This window comes from Episyrphus balteatus, chromosome 2 (genome assembly GCF_945859705.1).
Source record: "Episyrphus balteatus chromosome 2, idEpiBalt1.1, whole genome shotgun sequence".
NCBI classification, from domain to species: domain Eukaryota; kingdom Metazoa; phylum Arthropoda; class Insecta; order Diptera; family Syrphidae; genus Episyrphus; species Episyrphus balteatus.
Genome location: NC_079135.1, coordinates 75,362,623 through 75,388,138, shown reverse-complemented (window position 1 = coordinate 75,388,138; position 25,516 = coordinate 75,362,623). Strand labels below are relative to the sequence as shown.

Sequence of the window (25,516 nt, the reverse complement as noted above, 5' to 3'; positions counted from 1 at the left end):
TATCTTTGACAAAAACAATATAGTCTAAGAGCCTAGAGCAAATTTTGGGAGTGGATGTATAACAGAGATGTGAGTATGCAGTTTTATAGCCTTATGGGCCTTATTAACGAATTCGAAAGTCTGGCAGCTTTAAATCGCGGATTCATATGGTTTTCGAGGTGTTAAATAACGCGAATTTTCCAATCAAGGTGATTAGGCTAAATTAACACAAATTCACTTTCTGAATATAAGCACTTAGGCTCTGTTACTTATCCTCACACTGAGGGAAAAAATAAATTGAAGTTGAAACATAGTTTTTTCAAAGATGAACTACTTTGATTAATGTGACTTTAAAATACGAAACCATCAAAAATTAACCTTTTTTCCACGTTGATTTTAAAATGTTCATCTTCAACGCAAAATCATTCCGAATAATAGTTAAATCAATGTGGTTTTCATTGATTTTACGTAGTTTTATGGTGGCTTTTCCCTCAGTGCAGCTATAAGATATCAATCTTAATGGTGCGATCGATAGAACTCAAGATATAAGCTGTTTAATAGCCTGTTTTTACTAGAGCCCAAATGAGATAATTACGCAAATTATCTCATTTCGAATGTCGCATCGACAAGATTGAATTATTCAGGCTTTGGGGAGATGACAAAAATTGAAAATAAATACTAGAAAAGGTTGAACGAAGTCCGCCGGGTCAGCTAGTATTTAATAGATTTTTGTTTGAATGTTCTCATTTTTGAACTTGAAAACAGCATTTTACACTTTTTATTTTGATTTCTTAGTGTCGAAAAAAATCACTTTGTAAGAACCTGTCACTTAGGGAAGTTCATATTCCAATTCAATTTTCAAATCGAAAGGCTGAAGATCAAGCTCAGTTGATATCTTAGTCCTTGAATTCGATTAGGTTCTTACTTTTTTTTTAAATTTGATCAGTAATAGATTGATAGTAAGTTTAAGACATTTTAAATTATTTTTGATACGCATCTTTTGTGTATCTCAAAACAACTATGACTGAATAGAATTATCTGGAGGATCATAGACAAATTCTATGGCAATATGACAGAAGCTTAAGTCGAAAAAAGAAAAATTGGAAACAAATCAACTCTTATCTTTATATTCATTATACGTAAATTTTTAATATAAAAACAAAATTAAAGAAATTAAGCTTTGATTCACGCATAAATCTAGAGACAAGAATTTCAGTTCAATTAAAAATAAAAACTTTAAAAAAATAACATTGAAACATTTTTTTTTTTTAAAGTTTCCACTTTAGCTACGCTGTCACACTGCCACAGAATTCTTTCTGAAGCACACGATCATGGTTTTCTTAGCAATTTTTTGTACCTTAAATACAACTGGCCAGTGTAATAAATGATTACAACAGTCACTTAACTCAATTAATGTAAACAAAATCATGCATAAGAAAATTCAATAAAATCATCGACACTCTAACCCACTTACCTATATATATTTTTTTTTTATTTCTGAAAAGAAAAATCAACAAAAATTCTCTCATTAACAGCACTCTCCACGAAAGTCATCAACTCACTTAATCACATCCAACGACTCGTCCTCAATTCTTTTCCACAAACCAAAAAAAAAATTGAACTTTTCATCTCTCGAACATGATCAACGACTGCTATCAATCAAAATCCTTTTAAAAGCCGCCTTTATATCGCCACGAGAACATAAAATCGAATTTCCCTACTCTATGTACCAATTTTGTTGTCCATCTTCTTTAAAAATTAAAAAAAAAAATCAACAGCGGTGGTGGCAATGGCGCGCGTACGCCAACTTACAATTCAGGATCTTGTCTTGTACGTCAAATCAACCGAATGTCAAACCAACCGAAACCTGATACGCAAACTCTGCAATTATCCTCATTAAAAAAAAAATGCAAAAAAAAGAGTAAAAACAAGAAGAAGGTACTATCGTTCGAACGCCCATGAGGCCTCATATATGAAAGATGACGCGTGCACGCGTGTCAGGCTACTGGGTCGTCGTCGGTCGGTATAATTTCACCTGTTGACACAGTAAAGAATTTCCGTAAGTTTAATATTCGAAAATAACGCCTCAAGGCATCGACCCGCTGCTGCCTTTTGACCACCAGAGTTACACAGATCGTCGTAGTCGGTCATCAAAAACCAGATTTTCGCCAGATTTTAAAACATTAATAACAGACAAAGGCGGGAATGCAAAACAATGTTGTAGTGAAACTTATATCCAGATTGATACCTTGTTTAGGGAAATTCAATTATAGAACATACAAAAAAATTAAAGTTAAATTTTTATTTTTTATTTTCTTATCAGAGGATTGATGAATTTCTATAAGAAGATGTCTCCGTTGAGTTGAATGCCACTTAAGAAGAGGACTTTTTCTTTAACAAACTGGCCGGAATTCTACTCGCAGCCTTGCCACTTTAGATACCTTTTTATTGCTAAAAGTTGAAAACAATATAATTTCGGAAAATCTAGTGAAATATTTTTATACAAAAGATTTCTAACCATTCCAATGCAACCTGGAGTTTCAATGAACAGGAAATCTTTAAATAGAAGTCTTTTCCAATCATCGTCAAATTGTCACTATGCTACCAGAAATTCCTTGCAACTTTAGAAAATACCTACTAAAACCCTGATAAGATTTGAAGGTCTCCAGTTTTATGACACGGGCTATTCATTTGCAAAACAATAACTCAATGCAAAACCGATCATCTAATCAGCATGAGGACTTTTGGTGTCATAAATTCATTCCTTATTCTATTCCGGAAGAAACCATTGAACCATAGATAAACTCATTTTGGTATTTTCAACTCAGCTCAGCCAATATGGCGCAATAATGAAAGAAAGAAAAAAAAAATAGGTTGATTCTTTGCAAAAAATACCTGACAGGGAATTCGAACTCCAGGTGGTTTAAAACGTGCGGATATGTCATCTAAATGACTTTCAAATGGGATTTTATGACTTTGTTACTTTTGTTTTCTCAAAAATGACCGAGACAATAAAAATGACATTGAAAACAAATTTCTATAGTCTTTTGAAAAGTATTGGGCGTGAATTGTTGGTTACATGGATTTTTACTTATTGTTTGTATGAAATGTCAAAGTGAATTTGTACCACTTGTGAAAAGGTTTATTTTTTTTTTATTTTTCGTTGTTCGTATTTAAGACGATGAAGTAGAAATCTAGGACAATGTTAACAAAAACTGAGAATAGATTTAGAAATCCTTGAGAAAAAAAAAATTGAAAATTGAACAAAAAAGAAGGTTTTGTAATTAGATTTTAATTTTTAGACAATCCTTACCTTTTATCTAATTTTAACTAACAAGTTTGAAGAAAAACTTTTTTTAATAATTCGATTTGTTCATAATCTTTTGGATCTCTTTCCAAAATCCATTTTTATGAAAAAATAAAATGCCAATTGGACAAAAAGCAACTAAAATTGGTTTGGCAAATACTCCTGGGAAATAATTTCAAAAAATGACTGCATTTCAACTGAATTTCTCTTACAAGGACCAAATCAAAGATTACTTATATACCAGAATAAATAAAATTTGTGCTGCACAAATTCAAATATCAAATTGTTCTGATTGCAAGTCTGAGAAAGGAATTATATGAATGTCATTATTCTTAAGTAGAGTGCTTATAGTTCAACATTGCTTAACGTTCAAGGGCTCCGACAAAATCTTCAATACTTAAATAACCATTAGTTACGTATATAAATTTTGCATTTCATTAATATTCTCTGTTAATGGACCACTTTCATTGACCAAATCATGCGCATCAAATGCACTTTATTGCTTTGTATTGCATTTGCATTGTAATGCTTTAAATTGTTACAAGCATGAGGTACCATACTCATATTTGTTGGACAAACCATTCAATTCGTTGCAATTCCTTTTTGAAGTCTTTTGGATTTTTTCTTTGGATTTTGCTTCAGAAGTTAGCTGTTAAACTTCTTCTTATTTTACGCTTATTTAACAAGAGCTTCTTCTTCAACAATTTCTTATAATGATTCGATCTTGAATTTCCAATAACTCATGTAATTTAAATTATTTAGCTTATCAAATTTTCTTTTATATTTTGGCATATCAATATATTTGGTATTTATAAAAATGTATTCATGCTTTTGATATGATTTTTATTGTCATTTATTGGTACAAAAGTCTAACTACAAGAGAAAGGGGTTTTGTACCTATGCCTTTTCCATATGTGTATTAAAGTTAGCAATTTAAATTATATAGTTTTTGTGGTAACTCAGTACAACAAATGATTGCTTACGATAGGCAAAATTATTTATCAATAATAAATAAAAGTAATCGTTTGTTGTTGTTTACAGTATGTTTGTAAAATATTTACTAAGTTATGAACGAAACGAACATGAACGAAACAAAAACATTTATATCTTATCTACTCCAAAAATAACCCAATCGGACTAAAAACACGGCAGCAGCGGTAACTGATAGTGATTGTAAGTTGTAACTATCGAATAAATACTATCGGACTATTTGTTACCTGCAAATATTCATTCCTTCGATCATTCTAAAACATGCATTCGTTTGGTTATTTATTGCACATTTTCATTCGAATAGCTTTTTTGATTTAATATTTTTTATTAAAATAGTTTTTAAGTTTTTTTCACTAACAGTTTTTTTATTTGAAAGTTTTTTCGTTCGAATTGTTTTTTCTCTATAAGCTCTATTCATAACTGAAATATAAGAGATTCTTGGATTTCTGGTTCCTATAAAATATTTCCAAGAAACATTTGTATGTCTTTCTTTTTCTTACCGATATCTTAAAGCCAATATCTTTTGACCAAACACCAAAGTCTCGAAATTGGTTTATATGAGTTCAAAATCAACGGGCCTATGAATTCAGTTAGATAAAAAAAAACGTAGGGGTACCTACCTGCCAAAAAAAAATTAATTTTCCAAATTTCCTCCAAATCCATCGAGTCAGGCATGAAAAGAAAGATATTAACAACTAAACATTTTTGTATCTTTCCTTTTCTTACATTCCAAAGCCGATATCTTTTGACCAAAGTTTTGAAATTGGGTTTGAATCAAAGATATGATTACATAATCAACGGGTCTTTGCATTCAGGTACGAAAGTTACAAATCTATTTTTTGTCGATTTTCGAAAAAAAATAAATTTTTAAAAGTTTAATCCAAATCCATTAATAGTGAGAGATCAAAAGAAAGGTCTCTTTAAACTCTATTTACAACTGCAAACCAAAAGTTTCTTGGAGGTCTTGTTCCTAAGATATTTTCAACCAAACATTTTTTTTTTTTAGGTATCAAATTACTCTAGAAATCCTCAAGACTGACTGATTTTCAGAATTGTCTCTTATTAGCTTTATTTTACATCTGATTTATTGTTGAGGTAACTAGATCATGAAAATCTGTTGCATAAAAAATAGATTTATTTGATTTCGTAAATATAAAATGTTTAGAAGAAAGAAAAGAGAGTGGTCGAGTCATTTGAATGACTTCATTCAGCGACAAGACCGAAGACGATCAAAATATCGTTATCTGACTTAGAAAAAATAAGAAATGTCATCATTATAAAACTAAAGTTCTGGGTACGTATTTTAAAGTTGCGAGCAAAAAAAAAATGCAAACAATAAAAACATTTGCATTTATTTGCTCGTTTAAAAACGCATATTTTGGTAGACTTTTGACCAAATAATGGTTTTGGAGTAAAATATTCCACAAATTGACTCTGTTTATGAAAATAAAACAGTTTCAATATGCCAAATTTATTAACTTAGTTCTTGTTCAAATCTCTTTAAACTTCTTTCATTTGAATTTTTTTTGCTTGCTACTGTATATAGTGAGGAGCATAATCAATGCATCAGCTCGTTTGAGCACTCTTACATAGTACTAAGCCCCATCCAATGAACTGCATAAATTCAAGAGTTCCAACAATGGGTGAGACGGTGGTGAAAAAAGGCATTTGTAACGATCGGATAGCAGACGACTGCAAGGACAAGTAATGAGGAGCATCTCAACTAAAAAACGAGCTTAACCAACTTTGTGTTATTTGACGCAAAAACCTATTGGAATCGATTGCCAATTTTCGTTGGCAGTAGTGCAAATAATATATATCTAGCGTTGCCCTTGCATTTTTGAAGAAAGGATCAAAAGAAATTTTCGTAACTAACAAAAAATATGTTACGTTTTTTCCATCTTCTTACGTAAGACTATGAAACCTTAAAGCCTTGAAAGTCATTTTATTCATGCAACTCAGTGTTGTGCGGCATTAATTTATACCGAAGCTAATTAATCTTTGTTATTCGCAGCATATACCTTTTAACGGTGATTAAAATTAATTCTGCCTTGAAGCTTTCGGTGAATAAAATCTTAATATTCTTTCATGATAACATAATCAACCACGAATTGCAGTAAAAATGTGAAATGCTTCTGGCTATGGCAAGACCAAGTAACACATACAAATGTAGGTAAACATCATTAAATTCATGCTATATATGTAATGTGCTTCTGTAAGAAACAAAAACAAAATATTAATCCAATCTTAATTACTTTTTGCCTCGGAAAATATATTAAAATAAATTCACTTGAGACCTAATTCTGAAGGCTTTTGCTCCTTTATTTTGGATAAATTAATTGTTCATCATGGCGATTTCACTTAATTTTTCTTATACCGCATCCTTGGGACGTTGGCTTGCAAATATCTCTTTGCTGTGGAGTAGGTATTTATATTATTTGATTATAGCCTTTAAACAAACATCTTCATTAGTTTTTTTTAAATTATAGTTAGTTGTTGATGGTGGTCGAGATCTGTGTTGGAGGATTTTATTTATAAGGTGAAACTTAAAAAAGTTGCTTTGGCTAGCAGAAAGAAGAAAGTTCAAGCTAAGTGGAAAAAGATAGAACAGGGTATACCTATAGATTTCCGACCTGTTATCAGTCTGTTAGTTTATCAGTTTGCAATATATTGTAGTCTTGAAACTTGAACTCAAGAATATGAACGTTGAACAAAGTCATTGGTCATACATTTATTTATAATATAAAAGACAAATATAAGCTCTTACGTCACAACTTATAAGAAATCCTCTGAATCAGCTTATCTGTTATTTTTATTTTACGTATATAATTTATAGCCCAGGGTCGATAATTTTTGAAACAAAAAAAAATCAAAGTAGGATGAAACCCATTGGAAAAGGAGGTGAATATGATAAAAATTAAGGGAAACATAAATTACGGGCGAGCCGAGTTCGGGAATTGGTAGCGTTGAGTTTTTAATGGTAAAAAATGGTATATCTCGATTTCCGGCAAAACTACAAGTCCTATGGAAAAAAAATGTATGGCAAGGTTGTAGGTAATAAAAAGATCTACAACTTAAGTGTGCCCTAAATTATGAAAGTGGACTAAGTCACCCCAAAAAAAACGATCAAATCTAGCATACAAATAATTATTATTTAAGGGGTAAAGTTTATTCGAAAGCGAAACTGCAATAAAAAAAACTACTTTATTGATCCTTCAGTGATTTAAAAAAAGAAATACAATGAAATGGTTATAAGAAACTTATTAAGTAAGTTTTTCTTTAAATAATGCAAAAGGCGACTTAGTCCACTTTCATAATCTTTTGCATAAGTATTAACAATTTTTTGACATAACCTCAAAATTTATATGAAAAATTCAAAGAACCGTGTTTTTGGTTTTTTATTTTTATCTTTTTCAAAAAAAAAATGTTTTTTTCTACGAAATTTGGTGATAACTTACGTTATTATGTCCCGAATACACTGTAATTTATTTGATTTAAAATATTTATTTTTTAACCTTTTTTGACTTAATACCAAAAAAAAAAACACCCTTATTTTCAATAGAAAATTCACGTGTCAAAATATCAGCTTTTTTTAAAAAAATTGGTGGGAATTTTATTCTTTAAAATCTCTACTTTCTAATAGTGTAAACAAAAATTTACATTAGTATACCATAGTACATGTTCTCGGTAAATGCAAAAAATGAAAAAAGCCAAAATTCCAATTTTTTATCATTATTTACAATTTTGGCCTATTTAATAAAATTTACACTTAAATTACTCAAAAACCGTTACATTAATCAATGTAACATAAAATCTTACGGTTTTTGAGTAATTAAAGTGTAAATTTTAATAAATAGGCCAAAATTGTAAATAATGATACAAACATTTTCGAATTCAAGCTTTTTGCATTTACCGAGAACATGTACTATGGTATACTAATGTAAATTTTCGTTTACACTATTGGCAAGTAGAGATTTTAACTAACAAAATTCCCACCGACTTTTTGAAAAAAGCTGGGGTCGAATTACGGCATACGTTCGTTAACGAATGGTCGCTATGTGTCCCTATCGTTTTCTAATAATTAAATAGAAATAGAAATAGTCAAAACGTTAACGTATGATCGTAATCGTGTGCCGTAATTCGACCCCTGATATTTTGACACGTGAATTTTCGATTGAAAATTAGGGTGTTTTTTTGGTATTAAGTCAAAAGAAAGGTTAAAAAATAAATATTTTAAATCCAATTAACTACTGTGTATTCGGGACATAATAATGTAAGTTTTCACCAAAATTCGTAGACAAAAACATTTTTTTGAAAAAGATAAAAATAAAAAACCAAAAACTCGGTTTTTTGAATTTTTCACATAAATTTTGAGGTTATGTAGAAAAATTGTTAATATTTAAGTTGTAGATCTTTTTTTTACCTACAACCTTGCCATACAACTTTTTTCCGTAGGACTTGTAGTTTTGCCGGAAATCGAGATATACCATTTTTTACCATTAAAAACTTAACCCTACCACTTTTGAACTCGTCTCGCCCGTAATTTATTTTTCCCTTAATTTTTATTATATTCACCTCCTTTTCCAATGGGTTTCATCCATCTATGATTTTTTTTCCTTTTTAATGTTTTTGGAGGCTTCGGCACTGGTCTATTAATAGATTAAGGTGAGACCTTGTTTTTCTTCACATTAAATTCTTGTAAATTAAAATCACAAACAATGATAAAAAAATTGCTATTGAACTGATAGTGGTCCGATCTGCTGAATTACATCCGTTGCGGTTATTGCATTGATGACAATCATATTTTGTTGCAGATTGATAAAACGGTCTCAATGTAAAACCACAGCTAAACATATTAGAGTAAATACATCCTTTATAATCAATTTTACCAGAACCTATACAAATTATAAAAAGACTTATTAAACATAATTATTTTGTGTGGTTCTTACATTTTCATACTTAATTGCATCTTTTGTCGCATACAAGAAAAACTTGATGAAGTTAAATTTGTTTTAACATTCAAAAAGTACGCATCGAGATATCTTGAGGTTTCATTGGCATAAAATTGATTGCATTCGACTGATGATGGTTTCTTGCAACTTTTCTCTCCATCGCAACGGAAACACTTGATTGCGTAGCCTTAAGAAAAATTATTTTCATAAAAATTAATAAACTTGTTATGTGATAAAATGTTTAAGTAAAAATACCGAGGTGCAATGTAAAAACAATGAATATCAGCAGCCCAAAGAAAATTTTGGAATTCATTTCTTTTATTTTTTTTTTTTTTAAGATTTTAAAATTAACTGTTCTATGTATATTTACGATTTCATGTGAAATGAAAGACTAAACCTCTTTGAAATGAACAACATTTCTGAGACATTTAAATTAATTGATATTTTTTGCGTAATTTCCATATAAAGTTTAGTTATCGGAAAGATTAAGTTTACGACAGACTATATCTATGTAAGTTCGAAATGAAAAAATAATACCTACTACCGCATGCTTTATCAAGAAGACTTTACACCTCTAATCACAAACAAAAGCTAGGTTTTATTACGTTACTGATAACAATAAGTTATTGAAATGTTTAGGAATTTAGATATTTTAGATTAATTTTTCTTCAATGTTTATTTCGAAAATTTATTTTTTTTTATATTAGATAGGTATCACTTATGAACATTTCTTCATAAATGATATCTAAAATATATTAAGATTTCTTGTGAATCTGATATAAATCTTAAGGGTATATTCTATGTTTAGGGGATTTTTACGTTTTATAAATAAAACCAAGAAATTAATCAAATATTAATTACTTGGCAGGGGCATACTTACCATTGGGGCAGAGAGGCAAAACAAAACAAAATATTAACTGGGGTCAGCAATTCCGATTGGACCATTTCACTTACAGCACTTCACTAAATGATATAATGTAGATTAGATATAGATACATAAAATATTAAAAGGTAACTTTTTGAAAACGTGAAATAACAGAGTTAGAGTTGGCTTTGAAATAGTTTTTTTTTTTTTTATAAAAAACACCTTTTAAATAAATTAATTTGCAGATAAAAAATTGAAATTTTTTTTATTGATTTGGTACTCCGAAAAATCTAGATGCTAGACACCTCTAGAATATACACACCAAATATGAGCTGTTAATATTAATGGGAAGGTCCTCCGCTTCGCAATTTTCCATTTTTACATCAAGCTTCTAGTAAAAAAAATCGACCTTTTAGCTAATTTCTTTACATATTCTTGTAGGAAATTGAACGCTCTACAAAAAAGGCCTAATACACTTTTTTCGTTTATCTAACCGTTTAATAGATATTTGAGGTCCAAAAATCAAGAAAATCTTTAAGAGTTCAATTTTTGTTCTTAATTTTGTAGCAAATTAAAAAATTATAATAATCAAACGCGCAAGACATATTCTTGTAGGAAATAGATTGTTCCACAAAAAAGGTCTTATTAACTTTTTTCATTAATCTTACCATTCTAAGGATATTCGAGGTCAAAGTTAAAATAAATTATAAAAACATTTTTTACTTTTAAAAATTTTCCAGTTCACTAAAAATTTATTATTTTCAAATTAGCAAGATGTATTCTTGTAGGCGATTAAACGTTCTACAAAAACTTCCTCGGCATCAAATTGATTGCTTTAACCGTTGAAAAGATATTCGTATCCAAATCACAATGCATACGGGTCATAAGAAAACTATTGGAATTAGTTAGCATTGGTTTGGATACGAATATTTTCTAAACGGTTAAAGTAATCAATTTGATTCTGAGAAATTTTTTATAGAACGTTTAAGCCCTTACAAGAATATATCTTGTTAATTTGAAAATAATGAATTTTCAGTGAATTAGAAAATTTGTAAAAGTAAAAAATGTTTTTATATTTTTTTTTTAAATTTGACGTCGAATATCTTTAGAATGGTTAGATTAATGAAAAAAGTTAATAAGACCTTTTTTGTGGAACAATCTATTTCCTACAAGAATATGTCTTGCGCGTTTGATGATTATAATTTTTCAATTTGTTACAAAATTTAGAACAAAAACGAATTTTTAAAGATTTTCTTGATTTTTGGACCTCAAATATCTATTAAACGGTTAGATAAACGAAAAATGTGTAGGCTTTTTTTGTAGAGCGTTCAATTTTCTACAAGAATATTTGAAGACATTTGCTAAAAAGTCGATTTAAAAAAAATGATTTGTTTTTTTAGTAGGAGCTTGATGTAAAAATGGAAAATTGCGAAGTGGAGGACCTTCCCATTAATATTAACAGCTCATATTTGGTGTGTATATTCTAGAGGTGTCTAGCAATCGATTTTTCGGAGTACCAAATAAAAAAAAAAAGAATTTCGATTTTTTTTTTGACCCACCCTAATGTACATAGATATATTAATTCGCTCGTTATTTAGAAATTAAAGCTCTTGAGTGGAAAAACTTATTCAAAATAATAAAAAAAAGAGTGTGTGTACAGACACATGTACTCGCGTATGAAGTTATACTTCTTACTCAGTAGGTATATTAAATGAATTTGATTTGATATTTTTAATTTTAATTACCTATAAATAAAATAATTATTTTTGTTTTATATTTATTAATAAAATAAAGAAACAGCGTTTTTTGTGGCAACTTGCCACATTAAAAAAAATGTCCGTCGATTTCTTTTGAAATGTGTGTAATTAGTTATAAAATATCAGAATACTTTCTGAAAAAAAAAAACTTCCAAGTATATTGAGTAATTAATTTAAAGCCATGGTGTTTTATCTTTCAAAAAAATTTATTTTATTTTGATTTATGTGTTTCGATAAATTTGTAATCATTTGATATTTGGACTAGAGGGATTGGGTTAGGTTAGTCACCATTGTTATCATAAGCTTATCAGTTGCGATATTACTCGTAGTTCCAATATCAATCATAATTGTGTAGGTATGTACCTTGGCTGGTAGGGGTCCGAAAAATAATCTCTCTCCGATAACCCAATTCCGATTCAAAAAAAATTCGTTCATTATAAAGTGAGACTAATAGGAAACCTTTATCTTAATTCAGTTTCTCGTCGTTCACAAAGTTGTTGAGACACATTTTATTATTGAACAAATATGAATCCAAAATTAATGTTCGGAGTAGTATTTTTGATTACTTTTGCATTTTATTCAAGTACTGTTACATTATTTTGACCTATTACATTTAGATACTAGATACTTACTAAAAACTCAACCAATTTTTGTTTTCCTTAGCCTCTGCAATACGGTGTTTCAGTTGTAGTAATCCGTCAAGTTGTAAAATACCAAAATCAGTGGAATGTAACAAAACTCATGCTATAGAAACTACACAATATCTCAGTAATTTCTTTCAGAATGTGAGTACGGATGCGCTTGATGTAGTTGTTGCTACGTGTATGCAACAAGAAACGGATACAAGTAAGAAAAATGTAGCATTTTCTTTAATGAAAATTAAAAAAATATATATTTTCTTTGTTTTTTGACATTTTTTAGAATATGGAAAAATTCAATTTAAAGGATGCATTTATACAGGCTGGCAAACTTGTAATTACACCCTTAAACCTCAATATCAGCCTGGAGATAATTATTTTTGTAACATATGCCAGAACCGCGATGGATGTAATCCAGCAGACCGAATGACCATAAGTTTAATTGCAATTGTATTGACCTCAGTTCTCGGTCTTATTTCCAAGATTTTAATTTAATGAGCATGGTACTGAGTTATGAATATCATAAAATGTTATGGGTTTTAAGGAGGATTTTATGACAATACATTTAATCAAACATGTGCTTTCAAACATGTATGATCGAACACTTCTTGATTACTTTCAATTTTAAAATTTCCTTTCAATAAATTAAAATCATGATGGAACTCTTTGAGTATTGAGTTTTTTTTTTATCCAGTACTGGAACCTGGAACCTTAATATTAATCATGCTGCAGATGCAGTTAAGGAATTCTAACTAATTTTGTAATCTGATATCCAATAATTCAACACACAATGATATCAAATTGAATCTTTAATTTATGAGTAATACCGCTAATAACATGGTAATTAGATGCGCCTTCGTGAAGAAAAAGGGTTCATCTATATGATAATAATAGAAGAACTGCTGCGCCTTTCCATACAATATTGCAGTAGGAACACGCTCTTGTGTTTAATTATAGCCTGCGCTACTTGCATTTTTATTAACATGCTAACAAGGATCGATCGACGACTTGGCGCTCCTTGGTATGATTGCTTCTAGTTTTCTAAATCATCACCTTTTGAGCAATTATCTCACCAATTTAGCCTTTAATTGGAAGTTCGGAGTGGATCATCCCTATAATACGTAAATTGCATTGAACCTTGATACAATCCTTTTTTTTTCATAGAAAATGCAATAAATCTTTTATTCAAGCAGCGGTATGGGTCTATTTTTATACTTGTTCTATGTGTTACCTAGAGTTTTATTTTGTTTTTTCCTTTGACGGTAAAACCGTTTTTATGATTTTTTTTTCATATTCTGTGGATCATGTTGAAACTGTCCATTTAAATACATTAAAAGGGATGTTCATAAATCTGCAATAACTTTATGCGATATTCCAGCTTTAATAAGTGTAGGTAGGTAATCTGGTTTGTTGGTATAATATCAACAGAAGTTCGATATTAATCAATTAATTATTATATGAATCGATATTTCAAAGTAAATTAGTGGAATATTGTTTTGGTAAAAAAGTTTAACTTTGCTAAAGGTTTGTTCAAATTTTTTTTATTTTTTGCGGAAAAATGTGTTACAGTCAATTTAATATCAATCTGATACGTAATAGATGATACTGCTTAGAGTGATCATGGGTTTAAAAATTTAATAAAGTAACCTTACCTACATTTTAACTATAAAAGCGTTTGTATTAAGCTAACGTCTAGGCAAGTATCCTTTAGTCATAAATGAGCCTCTTTCAGCTATTTTCATAGCAACTAAAAACCAAATAATAGTTTCTTGCAGGTCTGGTTGCTGAATTATGTGCAATCGAAATACTTGTTTTTCTTATTCGGAAGCAGATATTTTCGGATCAAGATCTCGAAACAAGTTTTGGTTTACAGATAAGAGCTCACAATGAATTAGGCGAAAAATTACAGTTCTATTTTTTTTAGATTTTTGAGAAAAAATCAAGGTTAACCCCTTGTCTAAAAATAATGCATTTTCAAAAAAGTCCTCCAAATCCATCGAGTGATACATTTAAAGAAAGGCCTCATTATGCTCTTTTAATAACTGAAAACCAATACTTTCTCCTACGTCTGGTTGCTGAATTCTGTGCAATCGAAATACTTGTTTTTCTTATTAGGAAGCAGATATTTTCGGATCAAGATCTCGAAACAAGTTTTGGTTTACAGATAGGTAGGAGTTTTTGTAAGAATTTTGAAAAAAATTTGCTCGCACAGTTTTTCCTCCTATCAATATAATATGATAACTAAAATAAGTAAATTTTAAAACAATGGAGGGTAGGGAGAACACCCCAAATTGGATTTTATGCTTTTTGCATCAAGGAACTATAAAATGCAAAGAAACGTAATTTAATTTAATTTTAGCACCCTGAATGAAATACACAATAAATTGAGTTTCTTATAAAACTTACGTATTTAATGAATTTGAGGCAAGTTTTACAGAAGTAAACTTTCATCCATACTCAGAACAATACAAAAAAAATAATATCATCAAAAAATTCACTCTCATGAGAGAATAATTATCACTAGCATGCAAGACAGTCTGCAAAAACCCAGCGAAACTAATATTCATTCCCAGGGAACTTGATCCAAAAAGGCAAAACCTGTGTACCTTTGTGGCACGCGACTCGTCGCGTCGTGTTGGTTCGGAAAATTTCGGCTGCACTAAGTGGTTGATCTGCATGTTGCCCTCCAGCACGTTATGCAGACTTCCTTATAAGAAAACGACGACGAAGACTGCGATCACGTCTTACATGACACACGATCGAAGGAAGTACGACCACTTCGTGAGACGTCTCTGCCACCACGCAGTAGTGCAGATGTATACCAACACTTTAAACCTGTTTCTTACTCAACGGTGTGATGGTGAGATGTAGACACTATTTTAATGATACCGGTGCGAGAATGGAGAAGTTATTCCATCATCTTCCCCTTCTTTGCAGAACATCAAAAAGGGGAATATAACTTCTCTCTCTCTCTCTCTTTTGATTTTGATGTCCTGCTCTCTTAAGAAACTTAAGCCACAAGTTATTTCTCCTTTCTTGTTATTTATGATAAAAAGTATCTCGACATCTTCTCATGCAGCAAAAGAAGTGATCAAAAGAGATCGTGGGATTTATGTTTTTTACCTGTGCTAAAGGGATTGAAATGGTGCGCCGGCATGCACCTTGAGTAAGTACAAAATCAGAAGATTTAGGACGAAGGGATTCATTAAGGAATACACATCCTTGGAGTAAGCATCAAAATTTAAGAAAGTTGAGATTTATATTTGAAGAAAAAATATAAACCAAAACAAAGTGCAAGTTACTTCAAAATAAAAAAAAAAGACGAAAAAAGTTTGATAGTGATTTGAAATGATGGCACTAGGTTCGGAAAGATTACATCACGCACCACAAATGCCTCTTGGGGGCAACTATTTAAAGCACATTCCCATTGCACCGGCTAATCATTTGAGTTTAGATGGACCCAGACTCAATAAACGTTACGTTTATGCAAACAAACCATACGGAGGTATTGAAACTAATCCGTCGGTCATTCGGCGAAATGCTCGTGAGAGAAATCGTGTGAAACAAGTGAACAATGGATTTGTCAGTTTGCGGCAACACATTCCACCAGCGATTGTAGCCGATTTGAGCAATGGAAAACGGATTGGTGGCAGTAAGAAGCTGAGCAAAGTTGATACATTACGAATGGCCGTCGAGTATATTCGTCGGCTGAAAAGTCTTTTGGACGAGGAAAACAAGGATTCAAACAAAAATGCAAATACATCTGAAGGCTTTGTGGAAGATGTTCATCAAAATTATTCCCCCAATCCAATCAATTCAATGTCCTTCTACGATGAACAGAATCAAGGCTATGAGCATCAGTATTATATTACACCTTCTGGCTGCCAGGATACGACAGCGGCGCTAGTATCTCCTACATCATCGAACTACAGTGATGGATATTTTTCGTCAGCTGAACAAGTCGAGCCAAAGTCGCATATTAAATTTGAAAATTCTTTTGATGATTTTAATAATTCAGCAGAAGATGAAGAACTTTTGGATTATATTTCTTTGTGGCAGGAAGATATGTGAATACAAAGTGTATTTTGAGTGACAGAAAGAAAAAGTTGTATCTATACCAGAACTCTAGTCAATATTAAGTTATAATAATTTTAAGCCATTGATACGATTACCTCTTTATATTCTTTAATTTTTGTTTTAATACATTTTTTGTTATTATGTAAATATGTACACAGTGAATTAGATTTAAGAATTTTATATTTAAGCCTGGAAGACAATGATTTAAAATAAGTTTAGAAAAATAAAATTAAAAAAAAAAAAAACGAATTTAAATTTTTTCTTATTTTTAATTTGTTTAAACCTTAGGTCAAAACCTAAGTAAGTATATGCTGGAATTCTAGTTAAAAAAAATCAACTTAATGCAACAGGATTTGAAATTAAAAAAATTCTGGAGATGAAAATGAAAATAAAACTTAGCCCAGTCGGGCTAACTAATTTTGTTTAAAACGACACTTACCGATTTTGAGATAGTTCCTTTTGTTTATAAAATTTCATAAATTTGCAAAAACTAACATTGCAGCTAGATTTATCATCCCCAAAAACATATAAAAACACTCCCATATTGCGTTGATCTTAAAATCTATAATCAAAGCGGGTATAAAGTTTAAGCTGAGTAAGGGTATAGTTTTTTTCAAATTAACTCGAAAAACATGGGTCATATAGAAAAATTTATTAAGACAAAAGTTATAGAAAATAAAATTTTCTACAAGTTTTACATATATAATTTTTGTCAAAAATCAAAAATGGCCGAGTTATTCACTAAAACGTGTTTTACCTCTAATCCAAGATGGCGGCTTAAGCACAAGGTCGATTTTCCCGAAAAACTGGTTTTAAGCTCTCAGTGATCCCCTCTATCGTCCTATGAAAAAAAATTGCACGATCTAATTTTTTCCATTTGAAATGTTTAATTCTCCTGGGCTAACTGTAATATTTCCAATTCATTATCTAAATAAAAGATGATACCTATATAATTTTCAAAAATATACACTACGCAAAAAATTTCGTTTATCAGTTGCTGTGTGGATGGATTGAAATGGTGGATAGAAATAAAAAATACATCTACTGAAGAAAAATGTTTACAAGATGCTTAGACTTTTTTTCACTCTCAAAATTAAATTTAAAGTGCTGACGTTTATCGTGGAAACCTCCACGAAAAAATGTTTGTCTAAGCTTTTTAATAAATCCAATCTTTAGACCCCATACTCAGGGCTACCTTCGTAGATTTTCAAAAAGAGGCCAAAAAAGAAGATTTTGATAAAAAAAGAGGCCCCAATAAAAAAAAATGTGAAAATAGAATAAGTTAAGTACGACAGTCACACGAAATACCTCATTTTGGACCTCTCCCGAACCGCAACACAAACCTTTTAACACAATTTCTTAAAATTAAAATTGTATGAACATAATAAGAATAACACAAAAACATTACCTGTGCATAATTTCTTCAAGAAACAACACAAAATTTATCAAAAATAACATTATAAAAATCAAATCAGCTCTAAACAACAACAGTAACGTATATTTTTTTTACAATTGAGTCGTTATAATTGAAAGTGGTATAAGTCACATTTTCCTTGATTTTCAAAAAAATGTCAATTTTTTTAATCAAACGTACATACCTTTAAAAAAGAGGAAAAAGTGGAACTAAAATTTCAAAAAGAGGGATTTTTTGACAATTTTTAAAAAGTGGAGAGAAAGTGGATTAGGTGAAAAAAGAGGAAAAACGCAAAGAGGGGCAAAGGTAGCCCTGCCTAAAATTTAAAAAAATGTATAAGGTTTTTATATGAGGCTCAAATTTTGAGTCAGTGCTCTTTTAAGCAATAAAGCCTACTCAAATTAGAGCATCGTTTAGTTCTAAGTTCTCGTCTTACTTTTTCTTTTAAACAGTTTTAACTACTTTTCCAACCAAAGTTGACATGTAACGTAACGTGATGAAATTTGTAGTTGAACCAAAAAGTGAGTCAAAACGTTACAAGGAAACAAAAGTTTTAACTTGGTCGTGGGTGTATTAAGAATCAAGGACTTAGAAAAATAAACGGTAGGTGTGGTTTAAGCCTGTGTTTTGTTGTCAAGTTAATAAATTACAACTGGGTATTGACAATTTAACACTTACATGAATACATTTGACAAAGAATTCAAGTTTAATCTGACTTATTGATAACTAAACTGATAATTATGTTATTTTAGCATGTTCAAAAATTTAATTCGTCAAAGATATACTTGATAACTGAAGAGTGAAGAGTGTAAGTTAAAGACGCTAGCTAGGATCAATTGGAAACAAAGAAAGAATCTACAGATCACATTGCGGACCGTCTAAATTTAACAAAGATACTTAAGTCAATATGAAAAACATCATGTAGATTTAACAGGATCGTAAATTATGATGCTAACATTGGCTCTGGATCTGGCTACTACCTTATAGTAACGAATGTTCGGATATCCAAACCATAGCAAGAAGTAGTTTGAGGAAGTTAGAAGTAAGAAAACTACATCGCAAGACATTGCCAGGTCTATTTGCGATTGCTGCCTGAAAGTACAGAAAACCTTGAAAATAGAGGTTTTCTATAGCTGGAATGAGATGTGGAAGTTTTATCTGAAGGTAAAAGGCAAATCTCATAGTTATAAACCTAACACTGAAGTCTGTTAGGACGAACTAGGAAATATTGTCGTAGAAATATTTATGAGCTTCAAATATAATGCTAGAAGAATTTTTGTCAACTTCAAAGTAAAGTAAAGTATTAACTTTAACAGCCATGTTGCAAGAAAAAAGCATTTTATTAATTAACACGATACCTTATTTGCTTTGGAATATTATCAAAATTATCTTTTCAAATACACTAGCGAAAAAATAGGTAGAGGCTTTTTGTATATGAATACATGTGACTAGATGTGTTATTCTCTATTTTCTTATCATCAAAACGTTATCATGATTTTAAAGACACCAAAACCATAGAAAACGCCCATTACTTTCACCGCAACAATTTCATAATATTTATGATTTAATTTCTATACAGCGTGAAAGGGTGTTTTGTTTATCTTAACTGATTTCTCAAAAAGATACGAAATATTAAATCGAAAAGGGTTTTGAAAACAAAAAATACCTCAACATGCGTCGATTAATTAATAGTACGATAATTAATAGGTCTATGAGAAAATACTGACCTTAAGAGGAATTATCAAAAATACGAATTCAATGTCATCGAAAATGTACCTGTTGTACACGGCGACACGGCGGTGTTCATCGATGTAGTTGTTTCATAATTTTACGACCGCAATCATAATTCTTTTGCCTTTTATTTCTTAAAAGGTCCTTAATAGACACTAATTCTTTATTTCTTTTTTTTTTATAAAAAAAGAAATTTTATAAAAAAGGTTTATACAAAAAAAGAAAGAGTGAAATTTTGACTTTATCTTTATCGCAAGCAATAATAAAATTTATTGCTTTATTTAGTGTTGAGGAGGTCTTGACACTAGGAGTATTTATTATCACTTTTTCTTGATATTTTCTCTTAACAGGTATGGCAATAAAAGTATAGACGGTCCGCAATGGATTGAGACAGAGATGAAATAATCCGATTATACTTAGAGATATTTTGGTGATTTTTATTTATCAGTTTTTGAGAAATGCGTGGTTAAGAAATTCTTTAATTTCAGAATTAAGAAAGAAGAGTTCGTGTTTGAAAGATAATTTCCAAATGAAATACAATTCTTGTACTAACAAAATGTGCTCATGCAATTTTCTTCATGTTAGAGTGCCCTAAAAAACATTTGAGTCTCAAAAATTTTGGGAATGAGTTTAAACGAAGAAAAAGGAAAAAGAGCACACCAAATACATATGTTAAAGAATTCATAATAATAGCCCATGAATTTAAAAAAATAAATATATTGAATCCATTAAGATGATAACTAAATCCGACTTATTTTTACTTTAAAAGTCATATTTTGTATTTAATATCAACCTTTATCTTCGGTGGAATCAATACATTTGTCCTTAAATTGAACCAAAAGTTATTATCTTTTTTTCAAGTTCGTGCACAAACTCTTTCGTTTTCTTACATTATAGCAGTAAAAATAGCAAAAATAAACGAAAATAGATAAAATTATGCAGATTTTAAAGCTAAAATAAAATAAGCTATGAAAATAGACTCCAAAAATAAAGAAATTTCCCCGATTCTAAGCCATCTCTAATAAAATGTTTCAAATTATACCTTTATTCTCTTGCCACACGACCAAAATCATGGATTTTTTTATTGTCAGTATTTTCTTTTTCATTTAAGGCCCTCGCCATATAATAGCATCTACCTATAGCATTGTTCTTTTTTCGCGAAACATCAACAAATATGACCACCTGCTATGCGTGTGTATACGCAACTATATACCAACAAAAGGACGATGAACGAACAAGGAAATGTACAAAAAAAAAATTAAAAAAAAAAAAACAGAAAAAATCAAATTCACCTGTACGAATTTAAATCCTGTGCCAAGGATTACACCTGCAATCGATCGTCTCTTCATATCGCAAAATAAAACATCCTTTTTTTGTGCGCAAAGGCAAAAGCGGTGCGGCAGCCAGCGTAGTGCGGTAATATGCCAGTCAGCCGACATAGGCGGATGAACTGAAACAAAAACGAAAAACAAATAGTCCTTAAGGTCATATATTATATGGGCGGTTCCTAATTCTGGGACACGGCCCATTTTCATTGCAATTTTTTATTAGCTATTTTTTTTTGTTTTTTTTTTTTGTTTTTGTTCTCAAACAATACGAAGAAAATTATCTAATGTCTATAAAAAAGTTGACAATTTTATTTTAGACCACAAATTGCTTCACTCACACATATCTTACTGTCACACTTTAAAACCGCAGGCGTTGACATCTAGATAGTTCATTGGAAATCGTACCGTTTTTATTTTCTTGAAAAAAAAAAAAAATATAATTTTCTTTCTTACAATCCTGTCACCGGGAAGTTGTATTTTTTTCCATACTTTTTATTTCCTTAATAAATTCGATTTTGGACGATATCGTTAAAAGTAGCTTACAATTCAATCAAGAGTGAATGGCGCAGTTTAACAGGCATTTTTTCTTCACACAAATCGTGTTTATCTTTTCGCTTTGCTTGAGATGATTCTTTTTTTATGGAAAAAAAAAACTTATTGATGGTTCCACGTTAAAGGAAGCTAAAATACCATCAAGCCTCTGGGTGAATCTTGAACCGGAAACAATAATTTTCATGGCTTGCTAGAATATGAGATTTTTGAAGAAGAACTTTTTTGTTTGTTTGTGTTTTTTTTTTATAATATTTAAAAAGGTATGTAGGTCATGTTTTTCAATGCTAAATAAACTCAAAGTGGATTGATCTTGAAATCAACTTTAAACGATGGGAAAAATAAGGGAGTATCGACAACACTTCAAGTTACTTGCTGCTCAATGGAAGCAAATGACTCAAAAAATTGCAAAAATATTTGGGAACGTTTTTTACATCAAATATGTACCAAATGATTAAAAAGCTATTCGGAAGAAAAAATTTTCATTTTCTTGGTTCAGTAAAACCCACTTTAAATGCTTACCCACTTCCCGCCCAATTAGCCGGGAGAAAAAAAATTATGTACCTATTAAAAATAAAAAAAATTCACGTACAATACAATCCTGTATTATAACTGTTCTTAAAGCTAGTAATTTATTCTTATTTTTGTTTTTTGACTCAAGTTGTTTCATTAAGGGCGGAATTAAGAGTCGTCACTCAACTAAAATTTTTTCTCAAGCACAAGTCTAAGATGAATTTTATGAATGTTTTCACAAGCATTTACTTCAAAACTTCCTTATTTGGTATTCAGAAGCTAATATTAAAACACCCATACGTAACTAGTAGCTGAAGTGGGCCAAACGCAAGAGCAAAAAATGTTTTTTTTTTTACTTGAGTGACAACTCTGAATTCCGCTCTAAATAGTTTTTTTTAGAAATTAAGTTAGATGAAATTTAGAAATTTACTGCTTCACACTACATGCGGAGCCGTAGTGTGAAGCAGTTAAGTGGGAGAGTTGAGACCCCATCCGAGATCATGACTACCGTCGATAATGGAGAAGAAGAAGAAGAATACATTCAATTTAATAATATAAAAATTTATTAGAAAAGTTCGTTTTTGAGGAGTTTTTTTTTTCAAGGGATCTTTATTTTCGGGAGGGGGGGCGTTGGGGGACAAACTCGGACAAACTCTTAAAATGCAAGATTGTTCTACATATCCAGCAGCTTTTATACAATGTCCTTCAAACTCGTTGCTCATAAATTTCAATTTATTTCTTGAACAAACCAGTAAAATTTCAAATACTTACATGGTGCCAGATAAGTTAAATAGATTTTATGATGCTTTTCAGGATGGTGTCGTCAACTATGTAATCCGAACGATTTAAAATGCTTAAAAATATTATTTTGTACGAAAAAAAAAAATTCATGACTGGGTCGCACGAACTTGCTCTTAGAGTTCAAGTTGCTTAAATTTTTAAGACTTTTTATATGTATAGAAATCTGGGAAATGTAGGTAGTTACTAAAATTCGTTTTTTAAAAAAATAAAACAAAATCTGAAATCAAATTGCCCTCTAAAACAAGTATGCAGTTTTGATTGATATATTAAGATGTATTTTTAGAAAAAAAAATTTCAAAATCGTTAGAGCCGTTTTTTAAAAACTTAATTTTTTATAAATAATTTTTTGGGAAAAAAGTTTTAAAATAAAATTGGTAAGCCATTTTGTAGAAATCACTAATCAACATCTGATAACAAAAATTTCAAAAAAATCAATGTCCCGTTTTCGAAAATTATTCTTTTCAAAATTTTATTTTTGGCTTATATTAAAATTATATAAATGTTTCTTCATAAAAAGTTTCGTTGAAATCGAATAAGCACTTTCGGAGATAATCGGAATTGAAAAAAAAACGGTACCGTTAATAATGATTTTCAAACAAAAATTTTTTACTAAAAGATACCTAGACGTTTTCTTAAAACTTACATTTGAATTTTTTAAACAAAATCGTTGGAGCCGTTTTTGAGCAATTTCAATTTTACTAAAATTGGTAGGTATATGACAAGTACCGTTATTTTTGGTCCAAAAAAATTAATTCAAGAACCCCCTCTGGAGCGTAGCCAAATAATGCTACATACCAAGTTTTGGCATTAATCAGTCGATCCTTTTAGGCTGTAGCTTCGTTTATAGACAGACAGACTGAGAGACGGACAGGCACACGGACTTCCAGGCCACACTTTTTTGGCATTCTCTGTCATCGTAATGTCATGGAAAAATGCTATCTCAACTTTTTTTTTTGTACAAATGCATAACTTGATATATAGTACCTATATCGCAAGTAAAAAATAATTTCAGTCAAATGCCGTTATCCAAAAGTTGTTTCCAACAAGCGAATTGTTGAATTCAAACGGGCAATTTTTCAGGGTACTTAGTACTTATACAAAATTTATATCTTAGTTTATTATTACAGTACCTTGCCATATTATTAGGCCCAAGCAAAAAAACTACAAATTTTCATGTTGCTCAGTTTTTAAAGTTTTTGTCGAAATATCTTACATTTTTTTGTCTCATTTACTTACACTTATCATGTAGATACGGATTGACTTAAAAAAAGTTGGAATAACATACTGTGAAGGTCTGCTCGTCTGATCTTCTACGAAAGAATAAACTACCCAAAAACTAAGAATCTTACGTAATAACCAGACGATCAGAGCTTCACTATTTATGCAAGATGGGGATTTTGTCATAAAGTTAAGAATGTCACGTTATTCCTCGATACAAAAATTTAAGTATTGGACCCGTCTGGAAATATTCCGGTCATTCCATAGAAAACCTCTTTTGGAGCTTATACCCTTTTGCACGTTATTTTTTACCAAAATTTTTGAATTCTTTAAATTTTCTTAAGTCAATCCGTATCTATGTACATGATAAGTGTAAGTAAATGAGACAACAAAAAATTCAGGATATTTCGACAAAAACTTTAAAAATTCAGCAACATGAAGCAAAAAATTGTATTTTTTTCGCTTGGGCCTAATAATATGGCAAGGTACTGTATTATAACAAATAAAACTAATAATACTAGAGTCCTACTCATTTAACATTGTTCTTGAACAATTTAAATGAGTTCACTTTAAAACACTACAAAAATACAAAATTATTTGTCAAAAAAGTCAATTTTTGAGCTCTACAGTCATGGTGTGTATTAAAATAGCAACATTCAAGGGAATGCAAGTAAGTTCGATGTTAAACGAAAAAAGTTCTGTCTGGTGTGGATTTACCCCCTGAATACAATGGTGTAGCTGTGGCTGTAGCTTGTAGCACAAGTCGAAGAATTCTCAACTTTTTGCTTAGCTGCCGCCAACTTTTGTTGTTGTTTCCCTCAGTAAAATTTTGACAGTACTACAAGCTTCAGTCACAGCTACATCATTGTATTCAGCCAGTTAGAGCTTATTTTTCAATCCATAGTAAAAAAAAAGTTAATACAATTGTAGCTCTGTCTAAGATTTAACTGACTATTGATTTAATTCTGCCAAGCTTTTTGCATAAGAATAGGACCCACATGTACCTAGTTTTTCTTTCAATAAAGTTAAGTTTTTTTGCCAGCTGGAAAAACTTTTCAGATAATATAAATTTTGAACCAAAATGTTTTCCATTACATTGCCTTAAACCAGGAGTTCATTAATATCTTTAAATATGTAACGAATTTTTGTTAATAAATTGCACGACACTAGTCGAACATGCATAATTCAGTGGAAAACATTTAAGTACCTACAGAACGAAGAGCGGCGTTTGTTCATCCCGAGGAACCAGTCACTATTATTTTGTTTTCCTTCCTGGAAATGCGGCTTTTTTGATAACTGCCGCTTAAAATTAAACAAACTCAATCAATCATTCCCCAGGTCTTTTTCAATTTCAAAATGAACTTCACCTTAAACCATTATATTCTCTCTTCAAAACA

General features: G+C 30.4%; 3 protein-coding genes across 3 annotated transcripts in view; 2 read left to right on the top strand and 1 right to left on the bottom strand.

Annotated features, from left to right (window-relative positions):
- Positions 1-21,547, bottom strand: part of LOC129910833 (protein yellow) — a 119,281-nt gene extending 97,734 nt beyond the window's left edge. The window contains exons 1-3 of the mRNA XM_055988420.1: positions 21,528-21,547; positions 21,377-21,455; positions 21,003-21,160 (exon numbers count right to left, since the gene is read on the bottom strand). The gene's annotated coding sequence lies outside the window, so the exon portion shown is untranslated. The remainder of the gene's footprint in view (positions 1-21,002; positions 21,161-21,376; positions 21,456-21,527) is intronic.
- Positions 12,253-13,082, top strand: LOC129910835 (uncharacterized). Its single transcript, XM_055988422.1, has 3 exons — positions 12,253-12,433; positions 12,514-12,696; positions 12,772-13,082. The coding sequence occupies exons 1-3, from the start codon at positions 12,376-12,378 to the stop codon at positions 12,981-12,983; spliced, it is 453 nt and encodes a 150-aa protein (XP_055844397.1). The 5' UTR covers positions 12,253-12,375; the 3' UTR covers positions 12,984-13,082.
- Positions 15,840-16,559, top strand: LOC129909527 (achaete-scute complex protein T5-like). The gene has a single exon (XM_055986601.1). It carries the CDS (start codon positions 15,840-15,842, stop codon positions 16,557-16,559), a length of 720 nt encoding a protein of 239 aa, XP_055842576.1.
- Positions 21,548-25,516: the final 3,969 nt, after the last annotated feature.